This window comes from Elephas maximus, chromosome 3, assembly GCF_024166365.1.
Source record: "Elephas maximus indicus isolate mEleMax1 chromosome 3, mEleMax1 primary haplotype, whole genome shotgun sequence".
Classification (NCBI taxonomy): domain Eukaryota; kingdom Metazoa; phylum Chordata; class Mammalia; order Proboscidea; family Elephantidae; genus Elephas; species Elephas maximus.
In genome coordinates, this window is record NC_064821.1 from 26,909,596 (window position 1) to 26,930,420 (window position 20,825).

Here is a 20,825-nt window from a genome sequence, read left to right on the forward strand (position 1 = left end):
ATTGGTTTATGCTATTCAAATCCCTGAAGACTTGTTAGTATTAATGAAACAGGAAGAGGAGAAAGTGAATGTCTCTGATATCTGGGCCCTGACATTCTAAGGAGGTAGCTCACCTTTATTCTTCACCTCTAACTTTCAAGTTGTATGGATCTTAACGTAAAAATCATTCTTTTTTTCAATTTTTTAAAATCAGTGTGTGATTTGATAACCTCAAATCCATGGAATGAATCATGTAATTTAGGGAGGATAAGTATTCTATAAATTCCTGGTGGTGCAGTGGTTAAAGCACTCAGCTGCTAAGTGATAGGTTGACAATTGGAACCCACTTAACCCCTCCACAGAAGAAAGACCAGGCCATGTCCTCCCATAAAGATTATAGCCTAGAAAACCCCATGGGGCAGTTCTACTGTCATATGGGTTTGCTGTGAGTTGAAATTGTCTTGGCAGTACCTAACAACAATAGATCTTCTATACCAAGAATCTGATACTATTTCCATCTTCTGAATTAATATTTATGTCATGAAGGAGAACTTCCTATTTTCCCTTCTGTAGCTCTTGCATGTGGCTTGAGATTTTATGGATTCACAATATATATTTTTGCTGATTTGAATGACAGCACCAGTTCTAATATTTCTGTGTAGTTAATGTATGTTGGTACTTCAGGAAACTATTTTATTTATACTATAAAGAGTATTTTGGCATACTCTTTGGCAACTTGATCCTTCCCCTAAATATGTCTGTGGGCCTCACAGAAGGCTGCATTCAAAATATTGGCCTGGGCTACAGTCATCTTCAGGTTTGACTGGAAAACGGTCCAATTCTAAAGTCACTGATGTGTCAGTTGGCAAGACTTGTTCCTCCCAGATTATTGGCTAGAGGCCTCCCTTAACTTCTGACCACAGGGGCAACTCCATCATGCAGCTGGCAACATGGAAGCTGGCTTTTATCACAGTGAGATGGCCAGAGAGCAGGAGAGGGCTGACAAAATGAAAGCCAGATTCTTTTCACATCCCCATGTTTGAAGTGATATTCAAATAGTTTTCCAAATTCTATGTGATAGAAGCAATTACTTGAGTCCAGCACACACTCAAGGGGATGGTTATTTACAAGAGCATGAGTACAGGAGTTGGCGATCACTGGGAGAATCTTAGCAACTACACACTACACAGCCTTCACTCTCTGTAAGGACGGTTAGCTCTAAGCACAACAAGACTCTAGAGAGGTCCCTCTGCTTTCCAACATAGTGCCAACCCATTGCACCACTGGCCTCTCAGCAAACACTTCCTGGAGAGAACAGGTACATGGTAGAATTCCTACAAACCCCATCATGCTGCTGCTGGCCTTGCAGTCAGAAGCTTTTCTGGTTTTTCTAACACCAGCAGAGCCCTTCCATTGATACTAGGCCTGTTGTAGCCATTCCATGCACAACTTCAACAAAAATCCCCAGGAGCTTCTTATTTCTGTTTTACTAGGGAGGGTTCACTTCAGTCTAGAATGTATTTTATTTAGATCTTTGTCTCTGGAACTCTTGAACTCTTAATAAAATGTGCCTTTGGCTTCTCTGTTTTCTCTAGTGAATAAAGTGAGAGTGATGGTTAAGATTGTGTGTCAACTTTACTGGACCATGATTCTCAGTGTTTTGACAGCCGTGTGATGTGGTCACTTCCCTGTGAGATTTGATCTGTGATCACCCCCATGATGGGAGCTGCTATGAGTAACCACTCTGTTGAACGGGGGTTTCCTTGGGTGTGTGACCTGCAATGGGTGTGGGAAGACATTCTGGCAGGGCTCAGGGGGGTTTGCTAATTCTGGATCCTGCAGCTGCTTCCTGTTTCTGTGACCTTCAGTTCTTGGGACTTGAGCTGGCAGCTTACCTGTGGTCTTGCCTGCCAATCTTCGGATTCATCAATCTTCTCAGCCTATAAGAACCCTGCTACCTGACACCAGCCCCTGTGGCTACAGGAATCAGGAAAATCCTCAGTCTTGACCCATGGACTTGGGACGTTACAGGCTCTACAACCTTGTGAGCCATTTCCTTGATATAAATCTCTCTCTTTCTATATATATATATATTATAAGCTTTACTGGTTTTGCTTCTCTAGAGAACTCAGCCTAAGATAGTGAGGCATATGAGAATGATGGTCTATTGCCACTTTCTACATTCCTATTCATGCAGCCCTCCTGGCTCAGAGATCTCTTTGCTGACAACATTGGAGATTGGTTTGTCACTAATTGTTATGAAGAAAACTGGAATATATAGCATATTAAATTGAATATGGAAGAACAAATGCTCTTTATATGTGTACACACAAATGGCAGATGGTAACCTGGGGTAGACCAGATGCTCAAATGGCAGGTCTTTAGAGGAAGAGGGAGAGTCTTAGTGTGGAGACATGTGAGAATTCTTGGGCCACAGCAAAAATGTAATATTAAAACTGAAGTCATTTCATAGTCGGTGGAGGTTTTCAGATAGTAGGGTTATTGCCAAACCTGTGTTTAGAGTACATGGTATATGATAACCAGAGACAGCTATGATTCTTTGGTAAAATGTGCTTTTCCCAATTCCTTATCTCCTGATGAGTATCCTTGAAGGTCACAAAAAGATCACAACCTTCTTGCATTCCGTCTTTAGACATCCAATTTACTTTTTATTCTCTTGGTGATTTGTAGAACGTATCAAAACTCACCTTTTATTCTATAATTCTTAATCCCGTAAAAGGTATTAGATGGGTGTCATGGGCTGAATTGTGTCCCCCAAAAATATGTGTCACCTTGATTAGGCCATGATTCCCAGTATTGAGTGGTTGTCTTCCATTTTGTAATTGTAATTTCATATTAAAGAGGATTAGGCTAAGATTGTAACACCCTTACTAAGGTCACATCCCAATGTAAAGGGAGCTTCCCTGGTTTGTGGCCCGTACCACCTTTTATCTTACAAGAGATAAAAGGAAAGGAAGGAAGCAAAGAGTGGGGGACCTTATACCACCAAGTAACAAGAGCCAGAAGAATAGCACGTCCTTTGGACCAGGGGTCCCTGCGCTGAGAATATCTTCAACCAGGGGAAAATTGATGACAACGACCTTACTCCAGAGCCGACAGAGAGGAAAAGCCTTCCCCTGGAGCTAACACGCTGAATTTGGACTTGTAGTCTACTAGACTGTGAGAGAATAAATTTGTGTTTGTTAAAGCCATCCACTTGTGGTGTTTCTGTTATAGCAGCACTAGATGACCAGACAGTGGGGAAACATACATCCCCTTGAGTGTGCATAATAATAAAAGCAAACCATATATTTCTTCTGTCATAAGCTTTTTTTTTTTTTTTTTTTAAGCTTATGGAGATCTCTGTAGAAAGCCTGGTGGTTCAGGGAGGAAGGAAAATGCTGGATGCATGGGTAACAAAATGCCTTTACATTTTCTGGTAAGAAAGTAAATAACTTATTCAACATTATACAAAATGGACATGTGCCAAATATCTGCCCACACTGTGCTAGATTTGAGTAGAAATTAATGATATTCAGTCCCTGTCCTTAAACTGTTCAATGCCTCATTGTGCAAACCTTAATTCCAAGGTCATCCATCATGTATCCAAATTAAAGCACACTTTGAGGATGAAAGCCCCTGTCAGTGAAGATGGTGGGCATTTAGCCTAGGGGTAAAGGCAATGAAACCAAAGCAGTTATTGGACCTGATTTTAGAGAGCCCAGAGAACAAAAGGTGCCATCTTAAAAGGAAGATGGTTATCCACATGATGAAGGACAAGAGGAACCCCAAGGCAGACCCATCATGACAGAAAAGAGGAGAGTATGTTCACAAAGTGAAACCCCAAGAAGGCTGTAACTAGTGTAAGGTAAGAGTTCCCTCTGCTGAGGACATGGCCCTTTACTATTCTAGAGTAATGAAAAGAAGATGAAGTTAAATTTATTTCTAATAACTTAGGTGACTTAATAATCTCCAGGCACCATTAAAGCCACGCAGAAACTAGAAATAAAAAACCCACCACCTTAAGCTTAATTGTACACCCTTGACCAAGACATATCTATAAATACTTTTTCCTGAGCACATTTTGCATTCTTCCAATTACAGAGACCTCACAACATACCGTTATTTATGGCATTATCATTTTTCAACTGGGGTTCGATCAAGAAGAGAGAAACAACAGTAGTGATTTTGATGAAGGTAATTTAATACAGAAAATTGGTGAAACAGTATTGTAGGATAGAAAGACATAACAGGAAAAATGTGGTAGCACAGAAATAGTACCTCAATTAGCAACCATTCCAAGGCCTAACGAGGAAAAAAGATTAGATTTATTAGGGCATGGTGTGCTTTGTTTACCACTATTTTAAGAACCTCACAGAAAAGCCAGATGGAAATTAGAGCAGTGATGCCACAATTTTTCTCTTTTACCCCTTCCCTACCCCCTGGCATTATACGGAAAAGTATAAAAGGGTGACTTTAGTATAGAGAGATAAGAATTTAATGTCCAGTACGTATGACCGGCCCTATAATGTGTAGGGAGAAGACATATGAAGAAATATTACCAAAACTAATGAAAAAAAATGACATTGCCTGTTGCTAGGGTAAGTTCTTTCGTATCTTCCCCCTTGTGAACTCTTATCACTTCAAGATCTTCAGCATTTCAAGTGAGGAATAAAAGCCCCAAGTCACACCAGGCATCTTTGAGGGAAAGGTTTGACAAAGATCAATAATTCTTAAACTTGGCTGCACTTCAGAACCACCTGAGGTGCTTTTGAAGAGGTCATGGTGGCAGAGTGCTTAAAGAGCTAGACTGTTAAAAAGATTAGCTATTGGAAACCACCAGTGGCTCCATGGGAGAAAGATGTGGCAGTCTGCTTCGGTAGAGATTTACAGCCTTGGAAACCCTGTGGGGTCACTAGGACTCAGAATCGATTTGACAGCAGTGGTTTTGGTTGGTTTTGGGTACTTTTTTTTTTATTATTAACTTTTATTGAGCTTCCAGTGAACGTTTACAAATCAAGTCAGTCTGTCACATATAAGTTTACGTACATCTTACTCCGTACTCCCACTTGCTCTCCCCCTAATGAGTCAGCCCTTCCAGTCTCTCCTTTCGTGACAATTTTGCCAGCTTCCCTCTCTCTCTATCCTCCCATCCCCCCTCCAGACAGGAGATGCCAACACAATCTCAAGTGTCCACCTGATATAATTAGCTCACTCTTCATCAGCATGTCTCTCCCCGCCACTGTCCAGTTCCCTTCATGTCTGATGAGTTGTCTTCGGGGATGGTTCCTGTCCTGTGCCAACAGAAGGTCTGGGGACCATGGCTGCCAGGATTCCTCTAGTCTCAGTCAGACCATTAAGTATGGTCTTTTTATGAGAATTTGGGGTCTGCATCCCACTGATCTCCTGCACCGTCAGGGGTTCTCTGTTGTGCTCCCTGTCAGGGCAGTCATCGATTGTGGCCGGGCACCAATTAGTTCTTCTGGTCTCAGGATGATGTAGGTCTCTAGTTCATGTGGCCCTTTCTGTCTCTTGGGCTCTTAGTTGTCGTGTGACCTTGGTGTTCTTCATTCTCCTTTGCTCCAGATGGGTTGAGACCAATTGATGCATCTTAGATGGCCGCTTGTTAGCATTTAAGACCCCAGACACCACATTTCAAAGTGGGATGCAGAATGATTTCATAATAGAATTATTTTGCCAATTGACTTAGAAGTCCCCTTAAACCATGGTCGCCAAACCCCCGCCCTTGCTCCGCTGACCTTTGAAGCATTCATTTTATCCCGGAAACTTCTTTGCTTTTGGTCCAGTCCAATTGAGCTGACCTTCCATGTATTGAGTGTTGTCTTTCCCTTCACCTAAAGCAGTCCTTATCTACTAATTAATCAGTAAAAAAACCCTCTCCCCCCCTCCCTCCCTCCCCTCCTCGTAACCACAAAAGTATGTGTTCTTCTCAGTTTATACTATTTCTCAAGATCTTATAATAGTGGTCTTATACAATATTTGTCCTTTTGTCTCTGACTAATTTCGCTCAGCATAATGCCTTCTAGGTTCCTTCATGTTATGAAATGTTTCACAGATTCGTCACTGTTGTTTATCGATGCGTAGTATTCCATTGTGTGAATATACTACAATTTATTTACCCATTCATCTGTAGATGGACACCTTGGTTGCTTCCAGCTTTTTGCTATTGTAAACAGAGCTGCAATAAACATGGGTGTGCATATATCTGTTTGTGTGAAGGCTCTTGTTTCTCTAGGGTATATTCCAAGGAGTGGGATTTCTGGGTTGTATGGTAGTTCTATTTCTAACTGTTTAAGATAACGCCAGATAGATTTCCAAAGTGGTTGTACCATTTTACATTCCCACCAGCAGTGTGTAAGAGTTCCAATCTCTCCGCAGCCTCTCCAACATTTATTGTTTTGTGTTTTTTGGATTAATGCCAGCCTTGTTGGAGTGAGATGGAATCTCATCGTAGTTTTAATTTGCATTTCTCTAATGACTAATGATCGAGAGCATTTTCTCATGTATCTGTTAGATGCCTGAATATCTTCTTTAGTGAAGTGTGTGTTCATATCCTTTGCCCACTTCTTGATTGGGTTGTTTGACTTTTTGTGGTTGAGTTTTGAAAGAATCATGTAGGTTTTAGAGATCAGGCACTGATCGGAGATGTCATAGCTAAGGTGGTCTTTTTACTCTTTTGGTGAAGTCTTTAGATGAGCATAGATGTTTGATTTTTAGGAGCTCCCAGTTATCGGGTTTCTCTTCATCATTTTTGGTAATGTTTTGTATTCTGTTTATGCCTTGTATTAGGGCTCCTAGAGTTGTCCCTATTTTTTCTTCCATAATCTTTATTGTTTTAGTCTTTATGTTTAGGTCTTTGATCCACTTGGAGTTAGTTTTTGTGCATGGTGTGAGGTATGGGTCCTGTTTCATTCTTTTGCAAATGGATATCCAGTTATGCCAGCACCATTTGTTAAAAAGACTATCTTTTCCCCAATTAACTGACACTGGGCCTTTGTCAAATATCAGCTGCTCATACGTGAATGGATTTATATCTGGGTTGTCAATTCTGTTCCATTGGTCTATGTGCCTGTTGTTGTACCAGTACCAGGCTGTTTTGACTACTGTGGCTGTATAATAGCTTCTGAAGTCAGGTAGAGTGAGGCCTCCCACTTTCTTCTTCTTTTTCAGTAATGCTTTGCTTATCCGAGGCTTCTTTCCCTTCCATATGAAATTGGTGATTTGTTTCTCTATCACCTTAAAAAATGACATTGGAATTTGGATCGGAAGTGCATTGTATGTATAGATGGCTTTTGGTAGAATAGACATTTTTACTATGTTAAGTCTTCCTATCCATGAGCAAGGTATGTTTTTCCACTTAAGTATGTCCTTTAGAATTTCTTGTAGTAGAGCTTTGTAGTTTTCTTTGTATAGGTCTTTTACATCCTTAGTAAGATTTATTCCTAAGTATTTTATCTTCTTGGGGGCTACTGTGAATGGTATTGATTTGGTTATTTCCTCTTCAGTGTTCTTTTTGTTGATGTAGAGGAATCCAAGTGATTTTTGTATGTTTATCTTATAACCTGTAACCTGAGACTCTGCCAAACTCTTCTGTTAGTTTCAGTAGTTTTCTGGAGGATTCCTTAGGGTTTTCTGTGTATAAGATCATGTCATCTGCAAATAGAGATAATTTTACTTCCTCCTTGCCAATCCGGATGCCGTTTATTTCTTTGTCTAGCCTAATTGCCCTGGCTAGGACTTCTAGCACGATGTTGAATAAGAGCAGTGATAAAGGGCATCCTTGTCTGGTTCCCGTTCTCAAGGGAAGTGCTCTCAGGTTCTCTCCATTTAGAGTGATATTGGCTGTTGGCTTTGCATAGATGCCCTTTATTATGTTGAGGAATTTTCCTTCAATTCCTATTTTGGTGAGAGTTTTTATCATAAATGGGTGTTGGACTTTGTCAAATGCCTTTTCTGCATCAATTGATAAGATCATGTGGTTTTTGTCTTTTGTTTTATTTATGTGATGGATTACATTAATGGTTTTTCTGATATTAAACCAGCCTTGCATACCTGGTATGAATCCCACTTGATCGTGGTAAATTATTTTTTTCTTATGTTGTTGTATTCTATTGGCTAGAATTTTGTTGAGGATTTTTGCATCTATGTTCATGAGGGATATAGGTCTATAATTTTCTTTTTTTGTAATGTCTTTACCTGGTTTTGGTATCACGGAGATGGAGGCTTCATAGAATGAGTTGGGTAGTATTCCGTCATTTTCTATGCTTTGAAATACCTTCAGTAGTAGTGGTGTTAACTCTTCTCTGAAAGTTTGGTAGAACTCTGCAGTGAAGCCGTCCGGGCCAGGGCTTTTTTTTGTTGGGAGTTTTTTGATTACCGTTTCAATCTCTTTTTTTGTTATGGGTCTATTTAGTTGTTCTACTTCTGAATGTGTTGGTTTAGGTAGGTAGTGTTTTTTCCAGGAATTCATCCATTTCTTCTAGGTTTGCAAATTTGTTAGAGTACAATTTTTCGTAATAATCTGATATGATTCTTTTAATTTCAGTTGGTTCTGTTGTGATGTGGTCCTTTTCGTTTCTTATTCGGGTTATTTGTTTCCTTTCCTGTATTTCTTTAGTCAGTCTGTCCAATGGTTTATCAATTTTGTTAATTTTTTTCAAAGAACCAGCTTTTGGCTTTGTTAATTCTTTCAATTGTTTTTCTGTTTTCTAATTCATTTAGTTCAGCTCTAATTTTTATTATTTGTTTTCTTCTGGTGCCTGATGGATTCTTTTGTTGCTCACTTTCTATTTGTTCAAGTTGTAGGGACAGTTCTCTGATTTTGGCTCTTTCTTCTTTTTGTATGTGTGCATTTATCGATATAAATTGGCCTCTGAGCACTGCTTTTGCTGTGTCCCAGAGGTTTTGATAGGAAGTATTTTCATTCTCATTGCATTCTATGAATTTCCTTATGCCCTCCTTGATTTCTTCTATAACCCAGTCTTTTTTCAGGAGGGTATTGTTCAGTTTCCAAGTATTTGATTTCTTTTCCCTAGTTTTTCTGTTATTGATTTCTACTTTTATTGCCTTGTGGTCTGAGAAGATGCTTTGTAATATTTCGATGTTTTGGACTCTGCAAAGGTTTGTTTTATGACCTAATATGTGGTCTATTCTAGAGAATGTTCCATGTGCTCTAGAAAAAAAAAGTATACTTTGCAGCAGTTGGGTGGAGAGTTCTGTATAAGTCAATGATGTCAAGTTGGTTGATTGTTGTAATTAGATCTTCCGTGTCTCTATTGAGCTTCTTACTGGATGTCCTGTCCTTCTCCGAAAGTGGTGTGTTGAAGTCTCCTACTATAATTGTGGAGGTGTCTATCTCACTTTTCAATTCTGTTAAAATTTGATTTATGTATCTTGCAGCCCTGTCATTGGGTGCGTAAATATTTAATATGGTTATGTCTTCCTGATCAATTGTCCCTTTTATCATTATGTAGTGTCCTTCTTTATCCTTTGTGGTGGATTTAAGTTTAAGTCTATTTTGTCAGAAATTAATATTGTTACTCCTCTTCTTTTTTGCTTATTGTTTGCTTGATATATTTTTTTCCATCCTTTAAGTTTTAGTTTGTTTGTGTCTCTAAGTCTAAGGTGTGTCTCTTGTAGGCAGCATATAGACAGATCTTGTTTCTTTATCCAGTCCGAGACTCTCTGTCTCTTTATTGGTGCATTTAGTCCATTTACATTCAGCATAATTATAAATAAGTGTTTAGTGTTGTCATTTTGATGCCTTTTTATGTGTGTTGTTGACAATTTCATTTTTCCACTTACTTTTTTGTGCTGAGACGTTTTTCTTAGTAAATTGTGAGATCCTCATTTTCGTAGTGTTTGACTTTATGTTTGTTGAGTCGTTACGTTTTTCTTGGCTTTTATCTTGAGTTATGGAGTTGTTATACCTCTTTGTGGTTACCTTATTATTTACCCCTATTTTTCTAAGTAAAAACCTAACTTGTATTGTTCTGTATCACCTTGTATCACTCTCCATATGGCAGTTCTATGCCTCCTGTATTTAGTCCCTCTTTTTGATTATTGTGATCTTTTACATATTGACTTCCGTGATTCCCTGTTATGAGTATTTTTTTTTAATTAATCTTAATTTGTTTTTGTGATTTCCCTATTGGAGCTGATATCAGGATGTTCTGTTTTGTGACCTTGTGTTGTGCTGGTATCTGATATTATTGGTTTTCTGACCAAACAATATCCTTTAGTATTTCTTGTAGCTTTGGTTTGGTTTTTGCAAATTCTCTAAACTTGTGCTTATCTGTAAATGTCTTAATTTCACCTTCATATTTCAGAGAGAGTTTTGCTGGATATATGATCCTTGGCTGGCAGTTTTTCTCCTTCAGTGTTCTGTATATGTCGTCCCATTCCCTTCTTGCCTGCATGGTTTCTGCTGAGTAGTCTGAACTTATTCTTATTGATTCTCCCTTGAAGGAAACCTTTCTTTTCTCCCTGGCTGCTTTTAAAATTTTCTGTTTATCTTTGGTTTTGGCGAGTTTGATGATAATATGTCTTGGTGTTTTTCTTTTTGGATCAATTTTAAATGGGGTTCGATGAGCATCTTGGATGGATATCCTTTCGTCTTTCATGATGTCAGGGAAGTTTTCTGTCAGGAGTTCTTCAGCTGTTTTCTCTGTGTTTTCTGTCCTCCCTCTCTGTTCTGGGACTCCAATCATATGCAAGTTATCCTTCTTGTTAGAGTCCCACATGATTCTTAGGGTTTCTTCATTTTTTTTTTAATTCTTTTATCTGATTTTTTTCAGCTATGTTGGTGTTAATTCCCTGGTCCTCCAGATGTCCCAGTCTGCATTCTAATTGCTCGATTCTGCTCCTCTGACTTCCTATTGCGTTGTCTAATTCTGTAATTTTATTGTTAATCTTTTGGATTTCTACATGTTGTCTCTCTATGGATTCTTGCAACTTGTTAATTTTTCCACTATGTTCTTGAATAATCTTTTTGAGTTCTTGAACAGTTTTATCAGTGTGTTCCTTGGCTTTTTCTGCAGTTTGCCTTATTTCATTTGTGATGTCTTGAAGCATTCTGTAAATTAGTTTTTTATATTCTGTATCTGATAATTCCAGGATTGTATCTTCATTTGGGAAAGGTTTTGATTCTTTTGTTTGGGGGGTTGTAGAAGCTGTCAAGGTCTGCTTCTTTATGTGGTTTGATATGGACTGCTGTCTCCGAGCCATCACTGGGAAACTAGTTTTTCCAGAAAATCTGCTAAAAAAAAATGCAGTCAGATCCCTATCAGAATTGCCTTTGGGTTATAACTGCCACCTTGTTCCCTGTAAGGATGAAAGTCTGAGATTTGGATTATATATGCTTGGCTGTAGCTGGTTCTGTGTTTCTAGTCCAATTAGGGGTGGATTTTTGGTCCCTGGGTTTTTTTTGTTTTTTTGTTTTCCTTCTCTCAGGCCAAAAGAGTGGGTTAGGAAAAGACCAAAAAAAAAAAAAAGGGGGGGGGAAGCAAAGCCTCCACGGAGCCGTTCTCCCTTTGGCTCAGGCAATTCCAATGTTAATGAAACCGCCTCGCAAGGGTGAGGGAGGGATCAGAGAGATAGGAGAGTAGCACCTCAGAATATAGCCAGAGTTCCTGGTCTTGCTTGCAATGACTATTATATCTGAGATTCCCCCGGGGCATGTCGCCTATGTGTGCTGGCTGTGTGGAGATTACCCCCGGGGGTCTGACCTTCTGAAGGCACCTGCTGCCAGTCTAAATCCTAGCGTGAAGGTTCCCCTGCTGGGGCGCTTTACTCCTGGCTTCAAAATCAGTCGCTGCCTCCCGGGGACTTCTCGTCCCGCCAGCCATCGCCGCGCCGCCTCCACGGACCGGCTGGGCCCCCTCCCGGGGTTAGTTCAGGGGAGTGGAGCAGCTCTCCATGCTTGTGCCATGCCAGCGCCCAGTCAAAATCCCGGCGGGATGGTTCCCTGGCTGGGACGCTGCTCTCCCAGCTCCAAGACCAGTCACTGCCTCCCGGGACTTCTCCCACCAGTTGCGTCCTCACACCGCCAGCGCGAACCAGCCGGGCCCCCTCCCGGGGTGAGTTTAGGGGGGTAAGGTTGGGCCCCTTGTTTGCGCCGTCAGCTCCCCTGGGCTCTGCCCTAAATTGGGCACCAAAGGTTACCTGACTGGGACGCTGGCTCCAGGCTCCGTAAACGCTGCTTCCCCATATTTGTTCGTTTTCCGTCTCTAAATCTGTTTTTGTTGTTCAGGGTTCGTAGATTGTTATGTACTTGATCAATTCACTTGTTTTTCCGAGTCTTTGTTGCAAGAGGGATCCGAGGTAGCGTCTCCCTAGTCCGCCATCTTGGCCCCGCCCTGGTTTTGGGTACTTTTAACAGTCTTCATGCTCATGCCACACACCAGCCCAATTAAATCAGAATCTCTGGCGGTGGGACCCAAGTGTTGGGAGCTTTAAGCTCACCAGGTGATTCCAGTATGAAGCTAACATCGAAGACCAGTGAGTGACACACATCCTTTCACATACCCTGCATAAATAAATTAGATCTAAGCAAGAGTTTTGTGGGCCGTGAACCTGGACTATGGAAAGGGCTGAGAACTGAATATGTAAAAAAAGAGACTTGTGCATTTCTCTAGGCTGTTTGGGTCATAGATAACAAATACAGAAGTTTCCACAGGTTTTAAAGAATTCAATCAAGCAGTAGTTATGGCATAATTAGGATCCCACAATACTACAACAGTCCTGTACAAGGGGGACCAAAATAAGCAATATTGAGATATGGCATATCAAGAGAAATGTAAACATGAAAGCTACAAGAATTGTGTGACCAAAATGTAAGATTTCCTGTTTGAGATGTTTGCCAACTTGTGTTTTCAATACACACACCAAAAAGAATGGAGCAGGTCTTGAAATCAAGCTTTTCTGCTGAGACTCCACAGAGCCCTATTGATGTCCCTGTTCCTCAGGCTGTACATGAAGGGGTTCAGCATGGGGACAACCACTGTGTACATCACTGAGGCCACCGCACAGTTTCTGGGAGAAGATGAGATAGCTGAACTGAGGTACGCTCCAAGATCAGTTCCAAAAAATAGGCAAACAACTGACAGGTGAGAACCACAGGTGGAAAAGCCTTTATACTTCCCACCTGATGATGGGACTCCCAGAATCAAGAATATAATTCGAGTATAAAAGAAAAGGGTCCCTAAGACTGGAATACCACCAAAGACGGCACCAGTAAAATACACTAGTATGTTTTCGGTGGAGGTGTCAGAACAGAGAAGGTTGAGGACTTGAGAAGGGTCACAAAAGAAATAAGGCATTTCACTTCCATGTAGAATGTGAGTTGTGACACCATCAAGCAGTGTAGCTGGGAGTCCAAAAGGCTGAGAAAAAAAGACACAAAACCAGGAAACCACAGAGGTGAGGGACCATGACGACAAGGTAGTGAGGTGGGTGACAGACGGCCACAAACCAGTAATAGGCCAACACCGTCAGGAGGAGAATGTCCAAAAGGGCAAAAAGAAAAAAAAAAAGGGCACTGTGTCAGGCAGCCCCAAAGGGTGATGGATTTGCTCTGTGTCTGGATGTTCACTAGCATAGTGGGGACTGTGGTAGAAATAAAACCGATGTCAGCCAAGGCCAGGTTTGAGAGGAAGAAGTACATGGGGTTGTGAAGGCGGGGGTCAGAGCTGACAGCCAGGATAATGAGCAGGTTCTTGAGTACAGTGACCAAATACATGGTCAGAAACAGCTCAAAGAGGAGGGGCTGCAGTTCTAGATCCTCAGAGTGGCCCAGGAGGAGGAATTCTATTAGATTCTGTTGCTCCATGTAGGTGAGACAGCTTTGGGGAAAGAAAAACGCGTTGTAAAAAAGAAAATAAGTAAACAGACACTCAGCATTGTGTGCATATTTTTAATTCAAGAAATTCACAAGTGTTTACACTTGAGGACCTAATACCCCAGGACCTTAGGCAATATTCCTCAGATGTAGCAAAACCAACTTCTTTGCTTCTCAGGTCTCTTTTGTCCTGTGCTTCTGTGCTATTCAACTGTTTCTATACAAACCCATGTTAGGGACATTGGGCTGAAGAATGTTAGGATAGCGAGAACATCTTAATATCACAAATTCGTACACGGGGTAAAGTATCAGCCCATCTCTATGAGGAAAACATATGCAATAAATAAGAAATATCCTGTCTTAAGAAAAAGAGAATAGTATGACAAGTATCTTGGTAGTTTGTACACCTGTTAGAATATAATTCTTAATTGAAGCTCACTTTAGAGTTGTTACAAGAAATTAAATTCAATAATACATATGAAGTGCTTAGCGCAGTGGTTCTCAATGCTAATTGGTCGTTATAATTATCTATGGATCTTTTAAAATATACTGACGAGCTTACCATAGCCTTTAAAAAAAAAAAAAACTAATTGCTGTTGAGTTGATTCCAACTCATAGCAACCATATAGGACAGAGTAGAACCTCCCCACAGGGTTTCCAAAGAGTGCCTGGTTGATTTGAACTGCCAACCTTTTGGTTAGCAGCTGAGCTCTTAATCACGGGAACTCTAGGGCTCCTTTCCACAACCATGAACCAATTAAATCAGACTGTATATGTGAGTCCCTTGGTCAACCTGAAGTATAGCCAGGGTTGAGAATCATTGCTTTAGATCGTTGCCAGGTTCTTAGTATATATGCCAGTATTGTTACTATTGTTATCATTAATACTCCCCATATTAAAAACATACACATTTAATAATACTTGCTGTACAAATCACACTTTAGAGGTTTAAAATATTACCAATCAAACTTGAGTTTTCCTGCTTTCCCTGTGTGACCTCATTCCTCTCCACAGCTGTCCCCAAAAAGCCACCCCTGTCGTGAATTTGGTGGGGGCACTTTCGTTATGTGTGCTTTCTTTATGCTCTCAAATCACAACTGCTTCTATAACATTCTTTATGGACACATAGGTGTAAGTCCCTAAAAAATTCCCATGATTTTTAATTAGTTAACTTGGCCTTGACATATTTAGTAAACATGAATATAAATATGTCATACAAGAATTCCCTAGTAGGTAATAAAACATAATATAAATTAACAAAACATAAGTATGTCACAATTCTTTAACTGGCAATAAAACATACCAATTATAGTTGAACACGACAGCACACAGAGTATATTAATCTGTGGATTTCTGTTCATTTATGGAAAAGATGACAGAAGTAAAAGATCTCTCTGACTCTGTCTGAAGACTGAGAAGCCTGCTGAGACACTGCTCGTCACAACAGACCTAGCATCCCAGTTACAGGGACCTCCTCTGGGTTTGAGGGGTAGTCAAGTCTCCATCCCAGGACCATTCTTTAAAGGTAAATCCAGAAGTCTAAAGATTTGGACTGAACATTTAAACTAGGATTGTAATTCTTATTTCTGATACTCCAACGCTCAATGAATGAGGGCTTCAAGACAGCGGTTCCTTCCTCAGAACTGTCAGGCAGACAGATACAGGTAGGAGCCTCCTGAGGCAGATAACCACTCTAGAGGGGAGACATGGATATGGAGCTAGCTGGACTGGGACAGACAAACTGAGGGCCTGGGAGGCAAAGGGGTGTTATACACAGTTGCATGGTCTTGAGAGTTCAATGTCCAGAGCACATAATCATCCAAATTGGTCCATGTTATTCCAATCTCTATAGGCACATTATTACTAATGAAACAAGAAGAGAAGAAAGTGAATGTCCCTGGTATCTAGGCCCTCCTATTTTAAGGAGGAAGCCTTCCTATAATCCTCACTTCTAACTTCCAAGCTGTACAGATCTTAACATAAAAATCAGACTTTTTTTTTCAAATTTTCAATGAAAAAATTCAGTGTGTGATTTGATATCCCCAAATCCATTGAATTAATCGTGTAACTTGGGGAGGACTTGGTCTTCTATACCACAAATCTGATATGATTTCCATTTTCTGAGTTAAGATTTCTATCACTAAGGAGGACTTTTTATTTCCCACTCTATAGTTTTGTTGTGGTTTGGGATTTTGTACGCAGATGATTTATATTTTTGATTATTTGCATGACAACACCAGTTCTACTTTTCGTGGTAGTTAACACATGTTGATGCTTTAGAAAACTATTTATTTTGTCGTACATACCTGGTAACATAATCTTTCACTTAAAGATTCAGTAAGCATATGAAATACCTAGGTTAGGCAATTGGGTAGAGAGCAAAGTTTGTTAGTGGTTATCAGGAGCAGACGGAATGAGGGTAAAGGGGGAACTCGCTGCTCAGGAGACATTGAGCTTCTGTTAAAGGTGATGGGAGAATTTGGAAATGGATAATAGTAATTACTGGACAACCTAATAAACATAACTCATGTCACTGATTATACACATGAACAATGGTGAAATGATAAACCATTGGTAACATATGTATTTTCCAAAATAAGTGAGACAATAATAAGTGAAAAAAAAAAAAAAACCCACAATACTTCCATGGTCCTCAAAGAAGGCTGCATTCAAAATGTTGGCCATGACTGCAGTTATGTAAAGGCTTGATTAGAAGAAGATCTCAGTCCTAGACCACTCACATGTCATTTGGGAGGATTTGGTTCCTCGAGGACTGTAGACCAGAGGCCTCCCTCAGCTTCTGGCCACAAGGGCCTCTTTATCAGGCACCTGGCAACATGGACACTGGATTTCATCAGAGTGAGCTGGGGAGACAGCAAGAGAGGACTGGAAAAATGAAAAGCAGTTTCTTTTAAACCCTTGGGCTGGAAGTGATATCCCAATAGTTTTCCAAATTCTGTTTGTTGGAAGCAGGTAACTAAATCCAGCACACACTCAAGGGGATAGTTATCCACAAGAGTGTGAATACAGAAGGAGGGGGGCGTTGGGAGAATCTTAGAAGCAACACACTATACAGGCTTTACTCTCAATCAGGACAGTTAGCTCTAAGCACAACTAGACACTAGAGAAGGCCCTCTGCTTTCCAGCCTAGTCACAACCCATCCCACCACCATGCTATCAGCAAACATTCCCTGGAGAGAAACAGGCACATGGTAGAATTTTCTCTGCCTGGGGTACTTTTGCAAACCCATCATGCTACTTCTGGTTTCAGTTCAGGGTTACTAGAGCATCAGGGTGCCATAGTTTCAGGGATTTCTCCAGTCTTTGTCAAACCACAAAGTCTGGTCTTTTTATGCAAATTTGTATTCTGTTCTATATTTTTCTCCTGCTCTGTCTGGAACTCTCTGTTGTGGTCCCTGACAGGGCGGTCATTAATGGTAGCCAGGCATCATCCAGTTCTTCTGGTCTGGTGGAGTCTCTGGTTCATGTGGTCCTTTAGACCTTTGGGCCAATATTTTCCTTGTATCTTTGGTTTCCTTCATTCTCCTTGGCTCCAGGTGAGATTGGTTCAAAAGATGAATCTTAGATGGGTGCTTGCAGGCTTTTAAGATCCCAGACGTTTCTCACCAAAGTGGAACGTAGAACATTTTCCTCATAAACTGGGTTATGCAAATTGACCTAGATGTCCCCCGAGACAATGGTCCCCAGGCCCCAGCCCCAGCTACTTGGTCCCTCAAAGTGTATGTATCTAGGAAATGTCAATGCTTTTGCTTTGGTCCAGTTGTGCTGAATTCTCCTATGTTGTGTGTTGTCCTTCCTTTCACCAAAGTTGATAATTGTCTACCGTCTAGTTAGTGATTTCCTCTTCCCTTTCCTCCACCCCCCATAATCACCAAAGAATGCTTTTTTTCTGTGTGTAAACCTTTTCTTGAGTTCTTATAATAGTGGTCTCTGAGATGTTTCACAGGTTCATCATTGTTCTTTATCATCGAGTAGTATTCAATTGTATTTATGTACCATAATTTGTTTATCCATTCATCTGTTGATGGACATTTAGGTTGTTTCCATCTTTTTGTTATTGTGAATAGGGCTGTGATGAACATGGTATGCATATGTCTATTCGTGTGAAGGCTCTTATTTCTCTAGGGTATTATTCTTAGGAGTGGGATTGCTAGATTGTATGGTATTTCTATTTCTAGCTTTTTAAGGAAGAGCCATATCATTTCCCAAAGTGGTTGCAACATTTTGCATTCCAAACTGTCGATGTATAAGAGTTCCAATCTCCCCACAACTTCTCCAACACTTGTTATTTTGTGTTTTTTGGATTAGTGCCAGTATTGTCAGGGTGAGATGGTATTTCAATGTAGTTTTGATTTGCATTTTTCTACTAGCTAGTGATTGAGAGCTTTTCCTCATGTGTTAGCTCCCTAAATGTCTTCTTTAGTAGGTATCGGTTCATACCCTTTACCCATTTTTTAATTGAATTATCTCTCTTTCTGTTGTTGAGGTGTTGCAGTATCTTGCAGATTTTAGAGATTAGACCCTTATCAGGTATGTCATAGCCAAAAATCTTTTCCCAGTCTGTAGGTTGTCTTTTTACTCCTTTGGTGAATTCTTTTAATGAGCATAATCTTTGATTTTTAGGAGCTCCCAGTTATCTACCTTCTTCTTTAGATAACTGGAAGCTCCTAAAAATCGAACATATATGCTGATCAAAAGACTTCACCAAAAGAGTAAAAAAAACAACCTATAGACTGGGAATAGATTTTTCTTTTCTCAAAGAATCCACAAGAAATCTACTGGAACTAATAGAAGATTTCACCAAAGTAAGAGTACACAAGATAAACATACAAAAAATCAGTAGGATTCCTCTAAACCAACAAAGAGAACATCAAAAAGGAAATCACCAAATCAATACCATTTACAATAGCCCCCAAGAAGATAAAGTACATAGGAATAAATCCAACCAGGGATGGAAAAGACCTATACAAAGAAAACTACAAAACACTACTGCAAAAACCAAAAGAGACCTACATAAGTGAAAAACATACCTTGCCCATGGATAGGAAGACTCAACATTGTGAAAATGTCAATTCTACCCAAAGCAATTTACAGATACAATGTAATCCCAATCCAGATCCAAACAGTATTTTTTTAAGGAGATGCAGAAACAAATCAGAAACCCTGGTGTCATAGTGGATAAGTGCTACTACTGCTGACCAAAATGTTGGCAGTTTGAATCCACCAAGCACTCCCTGAAAACTCTGTTAGGCAGTTCTACTCTGTCCTGTCGGGTAGCTATGAGTCGGAATTGACTCGACAGCCACAGTTTTTTTTTTTTTTTTTTGGTTTTTAGAAACAAATCACCAAATACATATGGAAAGAGAAGAGGCCCCAGGTAAGTAAAGCATTACTGAAGAACAAAGTGGGAGGCTTCCCACTACCTGATTTCAGAACCTATTTTACAAACAGAATTTAGAGTTCACACATAAATGCATCCATGTATGAGCAGCTGATATTTTACAAAACCCAAAATCCATTAAATGGAGAAAAGACAGCCTCTTTAACAAATGGTGTTGGCATAACTGAATATCCATCTGTAAAAACATAAAACAGGACCCAAACTTCACACTATACGCAAAAACTAAAAATGGATCAAAGACATAGATATAAAATCTAAAACAATAAAGATCATGAAAGGAAAAATAGGAAAAATTCTAGAAGCCTTAATATATGGTATAAATAGTACACAAACCATAATTAAAAATGCACAAACACCAGAAGAGAAACTAGATAACTGTTGTTGTCAGGTGCCGTCGAGTTGGTTCTGACTTATTGCAACCCTACGTATCACAGAGCAGAACATTGCCCGCGCTCAAGATTGTTCTTCTGCTTGAGCCCATTGTTGCAGCCACTGTGTCGATCCATTTCCTTGAGGGTCTTCCACTTTTTCGCTGACCCTTCTAACAAAGATGATATTCTTCTCCAGGGCCTGATTCCTCCTGACAACATGTCCAAAGTATGTAAGATGCAGTCTCACCGTCCTTGCTTCTAAGGAGCATTCCGGTTGTATTTCTTCCAGGACAGATTTGTTCATTCTTTTGGCACTCCGTGTTAAATCCAATATTCTTTGCCAACACCACAATTCAAAGGTGTCAGTTCTTCTTTGGTCTTCCTTATTCATTGTCCAGGTTTCATATACATATGAGGTGACTGAAAATACCATGGCTTGGGTCAGGAACACCTTAGTCTTCGAGGTGACATTTTTGCTTTTCAGCACATTAAAGAGGTCCTTTGCAGCAGATTTGCCCAATGCAATGCGTCTTTTGATTTCTTCACTGCTGCTTCCATAGGTGTTGATTGTGGATCCAAGTAAAATGAAATCCTTAACAACTTCAATCTTTTCTTGGTTTACTGTGATTTTGCTTATTGTTCCAGTTGTGAGGATTTTTGTTTTCTTTATGCTGAGGTTTAATCCATACTGAAGGCTGTGGTCTTTGATCTTCATCACTAAGTGCTTCAAGTGCTCTTCACTTTCAGCAAGCAAGGTTGTGTCATCCACAAAACGCAGATTGTTAATGAGTCTTCCTCCAATCCTGATGCCCCATTCTTCTTCATGTAGTTCAGCTTCTCAGATTATTTACTCAGCATACAGATTGAATAGGTATGGTGGAAGGATACAACCCTGACACACACCTTTCCTGACTTTAAACCATGCATTATTCCCTTGTTCTGTTTCAAAAACTGCCTCTTGATCTATGTACAGGTTCCTCATGAGAACAATTTACTGGAATTTCCATTCTTTGCAATGTTATCCATAATTTGTTATGATCCACACAGTCAAATGTCTTTGCATAGTCAATAAAACACAGGTAAATATCCTGGTATTCTCTGCTTTGAGCCAGGATTCATCTGATATCAGCAACGATATCCCTTGTTCCACATTCTCTTCTGAATGCAGCCTAAATTTCTAGCAGTTCCCTGTCAA

At 40.0% G+C, this 20,825-nt stretch overlaps 1 protein-coding gene across 1 annotated transcript; it reads right to left on the reverse strand.

Annotated features, from left to right (window-relative positions):
• Positions 1–12,911: 12,911 nt before the first annotated feature.
• LOC126071187 (olfactory receptor 18-like) lies at positions 12,912–13,828 on the reverse strand. The gene is made up of 2 exons (XM_049875438.1): positions 13,472–13,828; positions 12,912–13,382 (listed from the first exon to the last, which is right to left on the reverse strand). Exons 1-2 carry the CDS (start codon positions 13,826–13,828, stop codon positions 12,912–12,914), a joined length of 828 nt encoding a protein of 275 aa, XP_049731395.1.
• Between the last annotated feature and the right edge of the window lie 6,997 nt (positions 13,829–20,825).